Genomic DNA, 17,902 nt, shown 5'->3' with positions numbered 1-17,902 from the left:
TTTTTTAGTAGAGACGGGGTTTCACCATGTTAGCCAGGATGGTCTTGATCTCCTGACCTCGTGATCCGCTCGTCTCGGCCTCCCAAAGTGCTGGGATTACAGGCTTGAGCCACCGCGCCCGGCCTGTATTTTTTATTTAATTTTAATTTTATTTTTTTGAGACAGTCTTGCTCTGTCACCCAGGCTGGAATGTAGTGGCCCAATCTCAGCTCTCTGCAACCTCCACCTCCCAGTTCAAGCAATTCTCTTGCCTCAGCCTCCCCAGTAGCTGGGATTAGAGGCATGTACCGTCACGCCCAGCTAATTTTTCTATTTTTAGTAGAGATGGGGTTTCGCCATGTTGGCCAGGCTGGTGTTGAACTCCTGACCTGAAGTGATCCGCCTGCCTCAGCCTCCCAAAGTGCTGGAATTACAGGCATGAGCCACCTCACTGGCCCCTGTATTTTAAAAACCAGCACTGATGACATATAGTTTACATACAGTAAGACTCAACGATTTTAAGTGTACAGTTCAGAGCTTTTTTTTGAGACAGAGTCTGGGTCGTCGCCCAGGCTGGAGTGCAGTGGTGTGATCTCGGCTCACTGCAACCTCTGCCTCCCGAGTTCAAGCAATTCTCGTGCCTCAGCCTCCCAAGAAGCTGAAATTACAGGCGCATGCCACCACGCGTAGCTAATTTGTGCATTTTTTAGTAGAGACGGGGTTTTGCCATGTTGCCCAGCCTGGTCTTGAGCTCCTGGCCTCAAGTAATCCACCCGCATGGGCCTCCCAAAGTGCTGGGGTTACAGGTGTGAGCCACTGTCCCTGCCAGTTTAGAGACTTTTGAGTGTCTACAGTTGTCTGAACTCCACCACAGTTGACTTACAGACCTCGACTTCATCCCAGGAAGTTCTCTGGTGCTGCCCTGTAGTCAGCCCTGCCCACTGGAACGCCAGACTGTTTGCTGTGCTATAGCTTTGCTGTTCCTTTTTTTTAAAAAAAACTCTGCATTTTTGCATAGCGGAGCTCTCACTACACCTCCCATCTTACTGCTTACTTTTCTTTGCGTGCATAGTCTGGCTCACCACATCTTAAGCCTTTTCCCTACTGGTACTATCTCTGGCATCATTTTAAAGCTGTATGGTGTTAGATTTTGTTGAGACACTTCTCTTTTGTTGGATATTTAAATGATTGGCAGTGAAGAATTGCCTTCTGTTAACTAATATATTTTCTTAAGAATTCTTATCTTTTACAATTAATATTCAGAAAATCCTGAGTACTTCTCTTGATGAGCGGATAGTCATCATGACAAGTTTTTCTAGTCCTCTTTACTTAGCTGAGCACCAAGTTGAGGAGAACCGGCGCTTGTGGGGGTGTGGAGGCTTATTGCCGGAGACAAGGGCCCACGTGGATTAGAAGAAATTCTCCTTATTCAGAAGTGGTGGCTTCCAGCTAACCTGGGCCCTTGTCCTCTTTTTCTGAAACTTATATGTGAGTGTCTTTCTCTCTTTGGAACCTGTGTATGTTTGGGAAGGTGAGTGAGAAATGGGAATTTGGTTCTGATTTCCATTTGTCCTTGATATTTTGGGATTCTTCAAGCAGTGGATTCTCAGAGAGCAAGCGTAAAAGGGAACAGAAGCTGGTGGGGACGGGATGTCCCGGAAAAGTGCCCTGCTGGCAGGGTTCCCCCTGCACACATACGCTCTTTCTGCTCTTTCTTTATTTTTAGTATGACAAAAAATTTCATGTTACATTTATACCTCTTCTTGTTATCTTATGAAAACTCAGAACATGCTTGCAAACGGTGATAGCAGTAATCTCTGTCTTTTCCTTTTATTCATTGCATCTTTAGTGCTGGTTTTGGATATGAAAAGATACATGCTTTTTTCTAGCGCTGAATGCATGTGCAGTTGTAGTTCTGGATTATTTTTTTAAAGACCCAGGAGTTTGTCTTTGGGAGTGGCCCCTAGAGTTTGCCGTGGGTGATGAACTTCAATCCAGGCTGTATCATGATTGGAGTCAAAGTGATGGGCAGGGGTCCTGCCGTGGGCTGGCCCATAGAGCTGCCAGATGAATTGTAGAGAAACTGGCCTGGGCCAGATCGTGGCACACTCACTTAAAATGCCTCCCAGTTTTAGGTTGCACAAGAGCATCAGTGACTTTTTTGTTAAAAGGTGCCTGTAGTTCTCTTTATAGCCGGGTTTACACCACATGTCATGTACTCTCAGCCTAGCTCTCTCTCCCCAGATTCCTGTGTGGTGTGGGCTGAGGGATAGAGGTGCTTCCTGGGATAGTGGCCCCCTATCTCAGGTGTCTGTGTAAAATTAAGTTCAAATTTAGTAAAATTAAACACTTACTTCCTGGGACATGAGCCACATCTGGTTACCGGCTGCCTTGCTGGATACCAGCTATGGAGAACGTCAGTCATCCACAGAAAGTCTGCTGGACAGCGCTGGGCGGGAGCAGCAGCCCAGCCACACACGGGGGCGCCACTGGCTGGCTGTTTTGGGTTCCACTGTCTCTTATTCTATGAGCCAGTGAGAGCTAGGGGAATTACGCTTGGTTCTTTAGGCTGCATTTTTCTCATGAAGTCATGTAAGGGACAAACCTGGTCCCTCTGGACTGGCTTCTTGGAGGAGTTCTCAGCTCTGTGACTGGTGACCCTGCAGCAGGCATGTCTCTGTGCTCAGTTGCCTCATCTGTGCAAAGGGGACAGTCACATGACCGAATCAACCATGTGTGTAAAGCTCTGAAAATGGTGTCTGTCATGTGGAGTGACCACAGGCCCGTCAGCTGCTGTCATCACTGTCATCACCACCTCTCAGCACACACCCCTTCTCCACTGGGCCGGGATTCGGGGAGACATGAGCTGCCTGGGGGTCACCTTCTTCTCCTCTCATGTCTTTTGAAGCTGCAGGCACCCCGGAAAACAGCGCCCCCGTGGAGTCGGAGCCCAGCCAGTGGGCGTGTAAAGTGTGTTCCGCCACCTTCCTGGAGCTGCAGCTCCTCAACGGTAAGGAAGACGTGTGGGGAGCCCCCATCGTAAAACTCCTGTGTCGAGCTCCCTCTGACTTACGCTGTCACCTGTCTGCGGCTGTCGGGATGTCCCCAGCTTTGTCCTGTCTGTCCCACTGCCCCACAGTGTAGTCGCCAGAACCAAGGCTTTCTCGGGGTTTAAAGCTCCTGGGCAGTCCCGCTTCCCACCCCCAACCCCCGCAGGCCTCACTCCTCCTGGTTGTGGAAGTGGCATTTCAGCTGGGCGCCTTGACTCTGGCGCTGGCAGGGGCCAGGAGCCAGCCATGGCATCTGTTGTGCCATCTTGCCTATGTTGTTTCTACTTGACGGCCCCTTCCACCGTTTCTTTATCTGCCAGACATTTTTTTTCTTTTTTTGAGACGAGGTCTGGCTCTGTTGTCCAGGCTGGAGTGCAGTGGCATGATCATGGCTCACTGCAGCCTTGACCTGCCAGGCTCAAGCGATCCTCCCACCTCAGCCTCCTGGGACCACAGGGATGTGCCACCACGCCCAGCGAATTTTTGTATATTTTTTGTAGTGACAGGGTTTCACCCAGGCTGGCTCAAACTCCTGGGATCAAGCAGTCCGTCTGCCTCGGCCTCCCAGAGTACTGCGTTTACAGGCGTGAGCCACTGCACCCGGCCTGCAAAACATTTTTATCTACTCAGGCTGACATACCAATTTAAGGCGGCCGGGAAAGAATTGAACACATTTCCAGCTTCTGCAGTGCCCTGGGAACTTTGTTTATTTCTCTTAGGGAGCTGATTTTTCTACAAGCCTCTTATGAGGCTAATGTGTAGTGAAGAAAGACTCGCGTCAAATAAACCATGGGGGAGTCGCATGGAAACAGTTTGTGGCGTTTGTCACATGTGGAACATGCTCAGAGGCCCCAGGCCTGGCAGGGTTCCAGGCAGTGCGGTTGTGAGGAGTGACTGGGACAGCCACTATGCTGACACCAGCAGACTTTAGCTACCTGGTCACACGTTCCTGAGACCTCCTACTCATCTTGGCTGTAATGAATTTACGCACGTGTCATTTTGCCCTCTGCTTGGTGAGAAGCATTTTGTGTTTGTCACCAAGACATAAATAGCAGAGCAGGCGGTTGGGTTTTCTAGAAATGCCACGTTTGTGCAGAGCACACCCCGGACCTCATGGAGACCCATGGTAGGTGCTGCACAGCGGGAGGGTGCTGCCTGCACTGGGCGGTCCCCTCCACAAAGCCAGACAGATGCTGCTCATTTGTTTTTCTTCCTGATAACTAGTTTTGAGTGAAGAAAAAAGAAATTCCTTCATATTTTCAGTCAAATTCTACTTGTATGTCATCAACTACGTAAGGCGTGGTACTCGGGCTCCCCTTACAGTGAGGCTGATGGTGACTAAGACCCCTCATTGCCAGGTCCTGCAGACACTGCCTTGTATCAACACCATGCAATACAACCGTGACTCCATTTCAGGGATGAGTAAACAGTGGCAGGAGTCCCTGCCCACAGGACGGCTGCCTTGAGGGCTGGAGTCAGGTACTCGGGCAGCCCAGCCTCTGCCACCCAGATTACCAGAGGAGTCCCGAGCATTCCTTCCAGGTGACAGCTCTGCCTTCTGTGGCAGCCTCTCGCTGGGGGGCTTCTCAAGAAAATCCATGGCTCAGGAGCCCAGGACTGGGAAGCCGAGCCCAGGAAGGAGGAGACTGAGGAGCAGCCCCAAAGGCAGCGGGCGTGTGAGCGGGGAGGGGCTGTGTGTGTCCCTGTGAGGGGGGAGGGGCTGTGTGACCTCCCTGAGATAGGAGGGACTGTGTGACCTCCCTGAGAAAGGAGGGGCTGTGTTTCTCTTTTTCAGGCTGAGGGGTTGTGTGTTCCTCTTGAGATGGATTGTGCTGGGCCAGTTTGGGAAAGGAGTGTTTTGGGAAAGGTGGGGCTCAGAAGTTAGCAAAACATCACAAGGATGTTTCACAGTGCTGGATGGCCAGAAAAGATGGCACACGTCCACTGTGTGTAGGATACAAGAGAGGATCCTTTGCGGGAAAGGAGCAAAGGGAATGCCCAGGTTGCTGGTGAAGGAGATTGTAGCACAAGAGATGTTCCCTAGTTCAAGGACAGACACCTGGTCCAGATTGGAGCAGCAGCAAGGGCTCCAGGAAGAATGGCTCAAAAAGGAAAAGAAAAGAAGGAAATAGAGCATTAACTGATATGTTTGTAGATGAAAGAGTTATACTTCTGGCAGAGTTTAGGGATCAATTAGTAATAAAAACACAGAAAAAATAAGCAAATTTATTAATAAAAAGTAAGGCAATAATTAACTCCAGAGAAAATGAAGGTTATATATATATACTTAAAAAAAAAAAAAAGAATTGGTCCAGGCATGGTGGCTCACGCCTGTAATGGCAGCACTTTGGGAGGCCAAGGCAGGTTGTTCACCTGAAGTCAGGAATTTGAGACCAGTCTGGCCATCGTGGTGAAACCCCATCTCTACTAAAAATACAAAAATTAGCCAGGCATGATGATGTGTGCCTGTAGTCCCAGATACTTGAGAGGCTGAGACAGGAGAATGGCTTGAACCTGGGAAGCAAGGGTTGCAGTGAGCCGAAATTGCACCACTGCACTCCAGCCGGGGCGACAGAGTGAGACTCCGTCTCAAAAAAAATAAATAAATAAAGACTGGGCCCAGTGGCTCACGGCTGTAATCCCAGCACTTTGGTAGGCTGAGGCAGGCAGATCATGAGGTCAAGAGATCAAGACCATCCTGGCCAACATAGTGAAACCTCGTCTCTACTAAAAATACAAAAATTAGCTGGGCATGTGGTGCCCGCCTGTACTCCCAGCTACTCAGGAGGCTGAGGCAGGAGAATTGCTTGAACTCTGGAGGTGGAGGTTGTAGTGAGCCAAGATCGCACCACTGCACTCCAGCCTGGCGACAGAATGAGACTCCGTCTCGAAAACAAACCAAAAAATGAATCATAAACATATATTGGTGCAGTTGTGAATACATTTTTATGGTCATAATTATGAATACACTGATTGTTTATTTACCCCAAAATAGTGATATAAATATGTTGGTGGGATTGTGGAGAAGATAAGCGTTTGGGAGGGAGAGTATAGTCTATAAGAAAGCTAAATCCTTGTCCTCCATATTAAATAGTAGATGCTGTCTAATACTGAAAAATGGAAAGGCAATAATAGGTGGGGACGAGTAGTTACAGAGGGCTGTTTTCTGTGTTGCAGCTAGGACTGGTTATTTGTGCATTCTCTATTTTTTCTTGCCAGACTTATCAATATCATTCGTCTTTTCAAAGCACCCACTTTTGGCTTTGTTGATCCTTTTTATTGTATATTTACTTTATTTCTGCTCTTATTTATTATTTCCTTTTTACACTTTTCATTCTGTGTCTTTCTAACAAGTTGGATGCTTAACTCATTAATTTCCAGCTGTTTTATTCTCTCGAGTAAGCATTTTGGATGATTTTTTCCTAAGAACCATGTTAGCTGCATTCCACATTTTGATTATACAGTGCATCTAAATTTATATGCACTTAATAACATAGTCTAATAATAGGCAAAAATTGGCAAATCTACAAGGAGAAATAGAAAAATCTGCCTCCATGGTGGGGGCTTTTGATATATACATCTTAATTGATAAATCAGGCTAAAAACCACAGGAATATAGATTTGAAGCACACAGTTAACACAATAGATTTAATAAGTATATTTAAAATGCTTCATCTAACAGGTAGAGTATATATACATCTCTTTGATGTGTGGGCTGTCTTCCTCCCACAGTTTAATTCTAAATATTTTCGAATTTGCTCTGTTTTTCCTGTTTGAATTTATAATTGTCTAGAATGATGTTTGCTAATTTCCTTATGTATGGCTTTTTTTTTTTTTTTTTTTTGACTTTAGTTCCCTTTGTTTTATATTTCTGACCCTCAGTCTAAAATCACTCTTACTGCCTTTCAGAATTTCCTCTGGGGCAGGCCTGCTAGTGGCCATCTTTTCAGTCTTTGTCTCAAAATGTCTTTTTTTAACCATCTGCATTGGAAATGGTTTTCACTGGATATTGAATTTTTGATTTATTCTTATTCTCTTTCTGCACAGTGAGGATGTTGTTATGCTACTTTCTTCCATTGTTGCCCTTGATACGTCTGCTGTCATTACAATTGTTCCTTCATAAGTAATCGCTGCCTTGTACTTGTTTGCTTTTGAAACCTCCTCTGTCTTTGGAGTTCTGCAGTTTATAACAGAGTCATCATTTATGTCTTTATTTTTATTTGTTTTCCCTGTTCAGATCTTGAATCTGAAGATTCATGTCTTTCATTCATTCTGGATAATCCCCTACCCTTATCTTGCCCATTGTTTAGCCCTCCTTCCCTATTCTCTCTTTGTCCTATCGTACATGTTTTAGACCTTCTCGTTATATTACACTTCATGTCTTCTTAGCTCCTGCTCATATTTTTCTAGCTCCTTGTCACTTTTCTACATTCTGGGTAATCTTTGCAGCTCTTCATTTTAGTTTATGAGTTCTCTCTTCAGTTGTGTCTAATTTTCTGTTTAATCCATACATTGTGTTTTTATTTTGGGTCTCTATTTTAATATAAGTTTTATTTGGTTATTTTTCATAACAGCTTGTTATATTTGCCTTTTTTATGTTTTTTTTTTCACTTCTTTACTCATTTAAATGTATTTTCCCCCAGTTTTCTCCTCTCAGCTTGTGTTATTATCTAGGAATTCCATTCTTCCTGAGTTTGTGTGTGTGTATGTGTCTGCTGACACCCTGATGGCTCATTGCTTAATTTTTTAGTTTTCCTGGGGCTTTTCTTGCTTTTGTTGTTGTTTTGGTAAGCTCTTTAGCAAGGAATCTTCTTTTTCCCCCGCCCCCACAGTGGTCCTTCGTGCACTCTGGATTGTGGAAGCAGTGTTACATAGTGTTTTGATTTTGCTTCTGCTACGTCTCCCAGGGCTTTCACAGTTCTAGGGCACAATTCTTTTCTTTCTTTCTTTTCTTTTTTTTTGAGACAGAGTCTTGCTGTATCACCAGATTGGAGTGCAGTGGTGCGATCTCACTCACTGCAACCTCTGCCTCCCGGGTTCAAGCAGTTCTCCTGCCTCAGCCTCCCCAGTGGCTGGGACTACAGAAGCACACCACCACACCCAGCTAACTTTTTGTATTTTTATTAGAGACAGGTTTTCACCATGTTTACCAGACTGGTCTTGAACTCCTGACCTCACATAATCCACCTGCTTCAGCCTCCGAAAGTGCTGGGATTACAGGCGTGAGCCACCGTGCCTGGACACGTTCATATTTTGATATCTCCTTCTCAGGTTTTTGCTTTGTAGACGTGTGTGTGTCTGCTTTTTTCACTAAACTGCCCTGATGGTGAACCTACCATTGCTTTTACCACTTAATTTACTTTTAAAAATAGCAATTGTGTTGGATGCAGAGGAAATAACACAGTAGAAATGAAGTTCACTTGCCTATACAAAGGTTGGCAAATGAGATTGAAAACAAACACACATGGGAACCAGAGGCCAGGGCAGATGTGGACGGTGGCAGGTTTCCTAATTGCATGGTGCCTTTGCATCTCTCTTTGCAGAACATCTCTTGGGCCACTTGGAACAAGCCAAAAGCCTTCCTCCAGGCAGCCAGAGCGAGGCGGCAGCTCCCGAGAAGGAGCAGGACACACCCCGGGGGGAACCCCCTGCAGTGCCCGAGAATGAGAATGTTGCCCCCAAAGAACAGAAGAAAAAGCCTCGAAGGGGGAGAAAACCCAAAGCATCCAAAGCTGAGCAGCCTCTAGTCATTGTGGAAGACAAGGAACCCTCAGGTGATGAGTGGATTCCTGGGATGAGTACCTGCGTGGGGTGCAGCCCTCCTGGCACCTGAGGGCTGGCGGGACAGGGGGCAGAGGGCAGGGCAGGAAAACTCAGTGTAGAAAGGCCTCATGGAAGGTAGACTCTAAGCCTTTCTGTTTTTCTCTCAATCAACTCTAGTAAAGCACAATTTCCATGTAATACATTTCACACTAAAAAGGATACAGGTTGTGGATTTTGACAAATGGATACAACTATGAAACCAGCACCCCCGTCAGGGTAGAGGACATTTCCGTCTCGTTAGCCGCTTTCCTGACTGTCTTCTGTACCAGTTCATTCCACCCATCCTGGAATTTCTCATGAATGGACTCTGCCTCTTTCAGGCAGCGTGCAGGCTGGAGACCCGCCCACATGGTTTATCTGTGACTCCTTCTCCTTGATCGCTGAACAGTGCTTGGTCTGTCACCTGTGGGTGGGCACTGAGTCACTCCCAGGCCCCCCATCCTTTGATTGTGCGGCATCCTCAGTTGGGTTTGAAGAGGCATTTGACCCTCTTCCAGGGTGTGTGGTCCCTGCAAGGCTCTTGTCCCTGTGGTCCTCACACAGCCCCCATCCAAGCCACCTGCAGCTCACGCCTGGTGGGCCTCACAGTGAGGACGAGATCTGATGCTCAGCCACCGGCCCCTTCACCTTTGTTACTGACACCGGGCAGTTTTTCTTTTTACTGTCTGGGTAAACCAGGGTACCCAGGATTTACCTGGGGTACACCAGGATTTCTTTTGTGAGAGTGAAAAGGAGTCCTTATTGTTTCGATGAATTAGAGAGAATTGGGAAGAGCAGCCATCGTGGAATATTCTGAGCCTCCCCTTTTCCACTCTGGGTCTGCAGCTTCTCGGGTCTGCACTGCTGGGCGCTGATTTAGGAGCACCCGAAAGCCTCCTGGCCAGTTTCCCCACGTCTCTGTGAATAGGCATAGAAGATGGGGTGCGGGGAAAAGCGGGTCAGGTAGATATTTCACTAATTCTTACTTGCGTTGGGAAGACATTTAGTATGCAAAGTGTTAGAAACCAGTGGTTGAATTTTTTGGTGTAATCTTCTCCTATTTCATTTGTCTCAGGTTTCTGGCCAGGGTCTCTAGTATTGGCGATGATGTGATCTTTGACTTTTGTACAAAATGGTTAGCTAAAATGGTTATACTCATGTTGGCACATTTAATTAGAAGCATTAACATTTCTAAATCTCTGTCAGAAAATAAGTTCTAAGTTTCTGCTATATATCCAAAATATTTTTGGTTAGTATGAAGAGGGATTGAAGTAATGTTATAATGTTGTGGTTTTAAAAAAGAATAACAAATTATAACTTCAGTTTGGGCTAAGAAAAACATTTTGCTTTTCTGTGTATACTAGTAAATGTGTGGATCCCAAAATATTGCCAGTTTTTTTTCTTTTTTCCCCTGTGTAAACCTCAACATTTGTGCCTACCGCTGTGGCCTGGCTGTGGTCCCCATGGGGCGATGTGTCACCATGGTTTGGCTGTGTTTGTCCCCTGCTCTTGTGGTGACTTGGCTTGTCATATCCCCTTCGTACAGAGCAAGTGGCAGAGATCATTACCGAGGTCCCTCCGGATGAGCCTGTGAGTGCAACACCGGACGAGCGGATCATGGAGCTGGTTCTGGGGAAGCTGGCCACCACCACCACTGACACCAGCTCGGTTCCAAAGTAAGTCCTGCCTGGCACCTGGGGCCATCCTGTGGACAGACAGTGCTGGCAGCAGCCAGGCCATTCTGGAGGGAAGGCACCTTCCCAGCAGGAAGGCCCCAGGAGAGGAAGTGGAAACGGACCTGCTGAGGAAGCAGCAGGAATGTTCTGGAACTCAGGAGTTTAATGGTGCATCCACTGTGAAAACAGCTTTAAAGAAACGTTTTATTGTGGTTAAATACGCATGGCATAAATTTAACCATTTTAACCATGTTTAAGTGCACAATTCAGTGGCATTCAGGATAGTCACACTGTTGGGCAACCATCTCCCCCAGCCATCTGTGGCACTTTCCCATCTCCCCAAGCTGAAACACTGTCCCCATTAAGCACCCGCCCCAGCCCCCTCCCCCAGCCTCTGGCACCCACCATTCTACTTTCTGTCTCTGTGGATTTGATGACTCTAGAGATGTCATAGAAGTGGAATCAGACAAAATTTGTCCTTATATGACTGGCTTATTCCACCCTGGCTCATCCACGTGTAGCCTGTGTCAGAATGTCCTTCCTTTTCAACACTGAGTAATATTCCATGGTGCATATGCCCCATCTTTTGTGCATCCATCGATGGACAGCTGGGTTGCTTCTAGCTTTCGCACTGCTGCTGTGATAAAACACTTTGCTATTTGAATTTCAGTGAATTTAACAGATTGCCCTGTGTTTTAGTTATGATTCTTGGGTTATTTTTACCCTGGAGTTGAATAAGTTGGTGGTCATTTTTTGGGACCCTTTTTGGATCACCTCTTATAGTTGGCAAAATAATGTCAGAAATGATGTTACCTGTTTGTTTATTTATAGTTTATCTTATTGCCCAGAAGAGTTCAGGTGGCTTACCATCAAAAATACATTTAATAGGGAAAAGAAGTTTTAAAAATCAGGTACAGATAATATGTAAAACAGAGGAGAGTGAAGACAGAGTGACAAGAGCAGAAAACAGATGTGGTTATTCTAATTGAGGCACAAATTGACCTCCAGGCTTTCTGGTGGCCAGAGTTAGAACACAGTCAGGTGTGTGGCTGTTACAGCGAAAGCTGCCTAATGTCATTATATATTCAAGGTGTCCCTTTCAGGTGCCCTGGAAGCTGGGAGTGACACCCGGGCGCATTCCCTCCTTTCTCGGTACAGGCTCGGGATTAGCTGGGAAGTTTTGGAAGGAGGCCGTTTCCACGCTGCTTGTAACCTGGAACTTTTTCCCACCTGTCTTTTCCCAACTTATTGACGTCCCCGGGCAGGTTCACCCATCATCAGAATAACACCATCACACTCAAGAGGAGCTTAATTCTCTCGAGCAGACACGGCATCCGGCGCAAGCTCATCAAACAGCTCGGGGAGCACAAGCGGGTTTACCAGTGCAACATCTGCAGCAAGATCTTCCAGAACAGCAGCAACCTGAGCAGGCACGTGCGCTCGCATGGTGAGTCTACACGGCCAGGCCGGCGCCCGGGGCCGGGGGCGGGAGGACAGCATAGAGTCTCCTCTCCTTGGGTCGTCTCCCATGAGCTGCGCCAGTGAGAGGCTGCGGTTGGTGGGCGATCATCTCTGCAGCCCCTTTGCATGGAGGGAGTAAGGCGGCTGGGGGGCCGTTTCCCCCGCGGGCATGCTTCTCTCAGTAAATGCTCTAAGTGGTGAATGAGCTCTCGGTTGGTTGGTTCCTCAGGTGACAAGCTGTTTAAGTGCGAAGAGTGTGCAAAATTGTTCAGCCGGAAAGAGAGCCTAAAGCAGCACGTGTCTTACAAGCATAGCAGGAACGAGGTGGGTGGAAATAAGCCTAGGGTTCTCTTCCCAGTTGTGTGGATGAGGCAGACAACTGACCAAATCACCATGTTGCAATGAGAAGAAAGAATCCCAGGAGGGAGGAGAGTGGGGGAGGGAGGAGAGTGGGGGAGGGAGGAGAGTGGGGGAGGGGGGAGGGAGGAGAGTGGGGGAGGGAGGAGAGTGGGGGAGGGCTGTGGGTGCCCAGGCGTCCCTGAAAAAAGAGAGAGTCCCAGGAGGGAGGAGAGCGGGCGAGGGCTGTGAGGGAGGGAGGAGAGCGGGCGAAGGCTCTGGGTGCCCAGGCGTCCCTGAGAAGAGAGTCCCAGGAGAGATGAGAACAGGTGAGGGCTGTGGGTGTCCAGGCATCCCTGGGCCACCTGCCAGCCCCTGGTCCCAGTCAGATGCCCACAAGCACAACAGGAAGACTCAGGAGAATGGAAGTGTTAGGCGCTGGGAGTGGGGCTCCCTGAGTTGTGGGGTTCCCTTTCTAGGCAGGTGAACAGCAAGAGCACGCATCCTTTGTGTTCTTAAACAGAGCGGGAGGGTGGTGGAGGTCAGAGTCGTAACAGACACAGGCGTGGAGTCGCCCGGGCAGCGCGTCGGGGGCTCGGCCTCTGTGGACTGTGTGCCGGGCCGTCTCACTCACGGCGTGTCCCTCTGACCAGGTGGACGGCGAGTACAGGTACCGGTGCGGCACTTGTGAGAAGACCTTCCGCATCGAGAGCGCGCTGGAGTTCCACAACTGCAGGACAGGTGAGGGCGCCGGTCAGGTCTCCCCTCGGCCCCTGTGCAGTGCGGATTCTCAGATACGCTGCAGAGGCCGGGGAACTTTAGGCTGAAGTAGATTGTTTTCACCAATAGACAGCCTCACTTTTAACATTTCCCTCTGTCCATTTTGCTTCAAAGCATTGTTATCCTAAAGATACACAGATGCAAACTTTCCAGTTAAAAGGGATTGATTTTCTTCCGGCATTTGTCAGCGGAGCTGCGTACGGCCCCACATTGGAGAGCATTGTAAAGCCGGGGGCCGTTCTGGCTAAAAGCAGGGAGCAGCAGTGGCCGATGTTTCTAGGGCCGTCTGAGGAAGAAAGGAAAAGGTCAGGATAATGGCTGGAGGAGTGTGAGCGCTGGCTCGCTTGCTTGCAAAGTTGTTCCTAACCGCGAGCCCTCCTCCATCCACGTCTCCTGCGTCGTCCAGGGTGGAACGGGGTTGCCCCTGCACACATCCTTTTTGTTCTGAGCCTGCTTGTGTGCACCAGTCTCCAAAAATAAAGCATTTTCCTTGTGTGAGGCCTGAAGCCGGGTGTGCCTGGACCAGCCTGTAGTGGAGAGGTGGCTTCTTTGGGCCTGGGGGGCGTCTGAGGCCCCTGTCTCTCTGACCGAATTTGCTGCTAGCAAGTAAAGAGACCAAAGAAAAGCAGACACCACAAGGAGGCCAAGGCCGGCTGCGCTTCTCCACGTGGCCCGAGGATGCCCCGTATTCTCCAGTGATGACGTGCAGCCTCTGGGATGTGGAGTCACGCCTTCCCCATTCCCAGTGGTGGGTGGCACTGGAGGCCCAAGCAGTGGGGTCCCCAGCGGGGCACAGAGGGGTGAGTCACTGTTGCCTTTGTGTCCCCCTCTCTCTAGGACTCATAGCACACCCTGGAGAGGGGGGGCCCGGCGGCAGTCGGCTTAGAGACCTACCAGGTTAGCCTTCGACGCCCACCCCGTCCTTGTCCGCCCGCCTCTGTGTCTGTCACTTGCATCTCTGTGTTGTTCTTGTTTAGGTACCACCCGCCCCTGTGTTGAGAACAGGGCACCCACAGCAGCGGACTCCCAGGGGCTCTGGCCAGGGCTGCCACACGTGAGCCATGTGAGAGGCTCTGCTCCCCTGCCACGGCTGCTGGGGGCGGGGGGCCCTTAGTGGGGTTGGCTAGTTCTACTCCAAGGGCTCCTATTTGAAATCAGGGCTTGGTTCTTCCTCCCTGATGCCTTCTTCCCCGGGTTGGACTGTTCCGAGGGGCAGGAAAGAGTCATGTTTTGCCTGAGCTTTAGTGGCTCTGAAGGATCCATGTCTGGCATGAGGTGGCCTCCAGAAGCTTCTGGATGAATTTCCAGTGTGCCACACCTCCTGCATTTTAAGCCCTCCTATCACAAGAATTCCCAAGAAATCTGGGGCTCAGCCCCCTGAAGACTTCCACTTAGTGCAGCCCCAGCCAGACAGATGAACCTTCATCTTGTTTGCGAACCTCCCCTTGGGGTCCCCGCAGTCCCGCGGGAGTGTAGCGGGCGAGCGTGTTGGGCTTCCTAAGAGTGATGCATCCCAGGCGCTTTGGTGAGGCAGACTCAAGGTTGAGGAAGAGGCATTGCCTCCTGTTATTTTTAACTATTTATCTGGACCCAAATAAAACAAAGTACTAGAAGCGGCTAAGTGGCAGTGGCTTCCTGTCAGCCAGAGGTGCTGTTAGGCCAGGCGCTGGCCTTCGTTAGTGACCTAGAACCCCCGAAGAGCGCCAGGGACCTGAATCACACCACCTCTTCCCCTGAGACGCTCTAGTTTCAAAGGTTACCCATTTTAGACTGAAAAGACAGGATAAAAACCTTGAAATGGAGCTCGTTTGCATCATATATGATTTGCATGCTCTTATACTTATTTATAGTGTTGAAGTTAAGAGAATGTGTATCTTCCTTCGACAAACCAAGAATTCGTACAATGTGGGGGAAAGTTTTAAAATGTTACAGTCTTGTGGGTTTTTCTGAGACTCCCTCCACAGGACCTGTTGTAGTGCCTGTCCCTTGTGGTGTGACCAGGTGCTGGTGTAGCTCATCGTCGTGTTCCTTGTGCTGTCTCTGACCATAAATACTGTGCTACAGAATAGCAGAGGCTCACGTCCAGGCCCTCAGGCAAAATGCAGCCCACCAGCCTCCCCCAATAACCCCCTCTCCATCCCCGGGCGCCGTGTGCCCCTCTCCCTTCATCAGACCCTAGTAGGCAGCTGTTCTCAGTGGCTCATTTATTCAGACATAAACCTAGACCTCCTCGGCAGCAGGGGTATTGGAGAGAGAAGCATTGTTGGGACCCCGTGCCCATCTGGGTTCCCTAACTGGCAGTGAGTGGGTGGCTGTGGGAGAAGCCGCCCTCAGTGTGGCAGAGTTGTCCGGGACAGCTGGGGAGTGGTGTGAAGTAGGTTCTCTCCATGGTCAAGAGGGGCTTGTGAGGGAGAAAGCTGACGCTCTTGGCAGCACCATTGCCTTCCTTGGGGCTGCAGGACTGGTGGAGCCACCTGCCCAGCGGGGGGTGCTCATGGCTGCTGTTTTGTACCTGCCTGGGAGGGAGGTTCACTTGTATTAGTTGGTACCTGCCCGGGAAGGAGGCTCACCTGTATAATTTAGTACCTGCCAGGGAGGGAGGCTCATTTGTGCTGTTCGGCACCTGCCCGGGAGACAGGTTCATCTGTGCTGTTCGGCAGCTGCCTGGGAGGGAGACTCGCCTGTACTGTTTAGCGCCTACCGAGGAGAGAGGCTCACCTATGCTGTTTAGTACCTGCCCGGGAGGGAGTCTTACCTGTGCTGTTCAGCACCTACCCAGGAGGGAGGCTCACCTGTGCTATTTAACGTCTGTCTGGAAGGGAGGCTGCCTGTGCTATTCAGCCCCTGCCTGGGAGGGAGGCTCACCTGTGTTCTTTAGCACCCACCTGGGAAGAGGCTCACCTATGCTGTTCAGGAGACCCAAGTTGAGGGGAGTGTGGCAGTCCGATGCCACAGCACTATAAAGGTGTGGCCTGTGGTGATCTGATGCCACAGCGCTGTAAGGTGTGGCCTTTCACAAAGCCCATGGCTCTAGTGGTCCCATTCCTAAGAATTCATGATAAAGAGATTTGACAGAAGAAAAAAATCTACATTACTAAAGATTCCATCACTGAATTATCTACAGTGTCAAAAATAGCAAAGTGAGTTGTGAGAAGTAAACTGGATGAAATGTCATGTAGCCATTGAAGTGATCATGAAAATGTCCAGCATCGTAAGCACGCACACCACAGACGCAGTGCGTGAAGGACACATACCATGCGGTTGTGTGGATATGGACAGAGCCCATCAAATCTTAAGCCAGCCGGGCGCGGTGGCTCAAGCCTGTAATCCCAGCACTTTGGGAGGCCGAGACGGGCGGATCACGAGGTCAGGAGATCGAGACCATCCTGGCTAACACGGTGAAACCCCATCTCTACTAAAAATACAAAAAACTAGCCGGGCGAGGTGGCGGGCGCCTGTAGTCCCAGCTACTCAGGAGGCTGAGGCAGGAGAATGGCGTAAACCCGGGAGGCGGAGCTTGCAGTGAGCTGAGATCCGGCCACTGCACCCTAACCCCGGGCGACAGAGCAAGACTCTGTCTCAAAAAAAAAAAAAAAAAAAAAAAATCTTAAGCCAAAACGAAACTGAGTGCAGTGGTTGTATGGATGATGTTTCACTTTATAGAAGGCAGGCAAACAGTGTGTTAGGCTGGGACTCAGCGTAGCGTCTATCACGCTATGCCCCTCTTATGGCCCAGGTGAGGATGGGTCTGGGCTGAGGTCACGCTGCGGGTGGGGTGGGGTGTGGGCAGGGGAGCCTCGCACAGGGCCACCTCTGCTGTGTTCAGCCCTGGCAGATGCCACCTCCCACTGTCCTGCCATGGTTGGAGCTGTGGGAGGGGACTGTCCCCTCCCAGCCCTGCCCTGTCCTGAGGGTGGCACCCGTGGGGCATAGATTTCCCCATGGCCGCCTCCTGTCTTCGCAGATGACCATGCCTTGTTCGTTCCCAGCTGGGAAGAGGTGAGAACGCCTGGCTTTCCCGGGGGAGGTTGTGTGCTTCCCTCACCCCCCGACCTGGGCTGCACATTGGGGTCACCTGAGTGAAGCCAGACACATGCGGAGGCCTGAGGCCCACCCCTGAAAGTCTCATTTTGTGAGCCCTGGCCAGTGAATCTCTACCTGGCAGGGGTGGAGAGTGGAGGGTGTTCGCCCCAGGGAATGTCATCGGCAATGTCTGGAGACACCTTGGTGGGGAGGGGTGCTCCTGGCACCTACTGGGTGGAAGCCCGGTGTCTGCTCAGCATCCCACAGTGCGCAGGGCAGCTCACAACAAAGGATCTTGCCAAAAACGCTGAGGCAGGGAAACCCTAGGCAGTGCGACCCTCAGACACTCTGTGGCGGCTCCCTCGGGCAGCAGAGAGGGAGAGGCACAGGGTGGCTGCTTTGCACAAATGGCAGCTTTCGATGCAGTTTTGGGAATTTGTGTATTTAGCAAACATTGACTGAGCCCGGGAGCTGATCCGTGGGTGAGAGCCCAGGGGCCTAGAAACACAGTCTGCTGTGGTGCCCCGCTCCTGGGTCACCCGGCTGCCATGTCCTCCCGTGTTGGTGACACAGGGAGGAGAACGCAGCTTTGCTGGGCCCTGGGGTCAACTGGTGAGGCGTCTGATGGACAGGGGCAGGGCGAGGGGACCTGGGCTGATGCTGCAGTGTGAGGGACTGCACAGTGAGGGCCCCCCGGGTGCCTGTGCAAGAATCGGAGGGACAGATGGCACTGGGGTCTGTCAGTGTCCTGGGCGGAGCAGAAACCACAGTTTGACAGCTGCCTTCCAGGAGGGA

At 50.0% G+C, this 17,902-nt stretch overlaps 1 protein-coding gene across 5 annotated transcripts in view; it reads left to right on the top strand.

Annotated features, from left to right (window-relative positions):
• Positions 1-17,902, top strand: part of PRDM15 (PR/SET domain 15) — a 75,035-nt gene that overhangs the window by 30,409 nt on the left and 26,724 nt on the right. For 3 of the 5 annotated variants that reach the window (XM_021935493.2, XM_021935495.1, XM_021935497.2), the window contains 7 exons: positions 2,888-2,989; positions 8,573-8,803; positions 10,378-10,507; positions 11,773-11,954; positions 12,198-12,292; positions 12,958-13,045; positions 13,922-13,981. In XM_021935493.2, the coding sequence (XP_021791185.1) occupies positions 2,888-2,989; positions 8,573-8,803; positions 10,378-10,507; positions 11,773-11,954; positions 12,198-12,292; positions 12,958-13,045; positions 13,922-13,981 (888 nt within the window). The remainder of the gene's footprint in view (positions 1-2,887; positions 2,990-8,572; positions 8,804-10,377; positions 10,508-11,772; positions 11,955-12,197; positions 12,293-12,957; positions 13,046-13,921; positions 13,982-17,902) is intronic. The other 2 variants (XM_021935494.2, XM_021935496.2) reach the window with 1 other exon arrangement.

Source organism: Papio anubis, chromosome 4, assembly GCF_008728515.1.
Source record: "Papio anubis isolate 15944 chromosome 4, Panubis1.0, whole genome shotgun sequence".
Classification (NCBI taxonomy): Eukaryota; Metazoa; Chordata; class Mammalia; order Primates; family Cercopithecidae; genus Papio; species Papio anubis.
The sequence above is the reverse complement of the archived record's forward strand: the minus strand, read 5'-3'. Positions and strand labels throughout refer to the sequence as shown.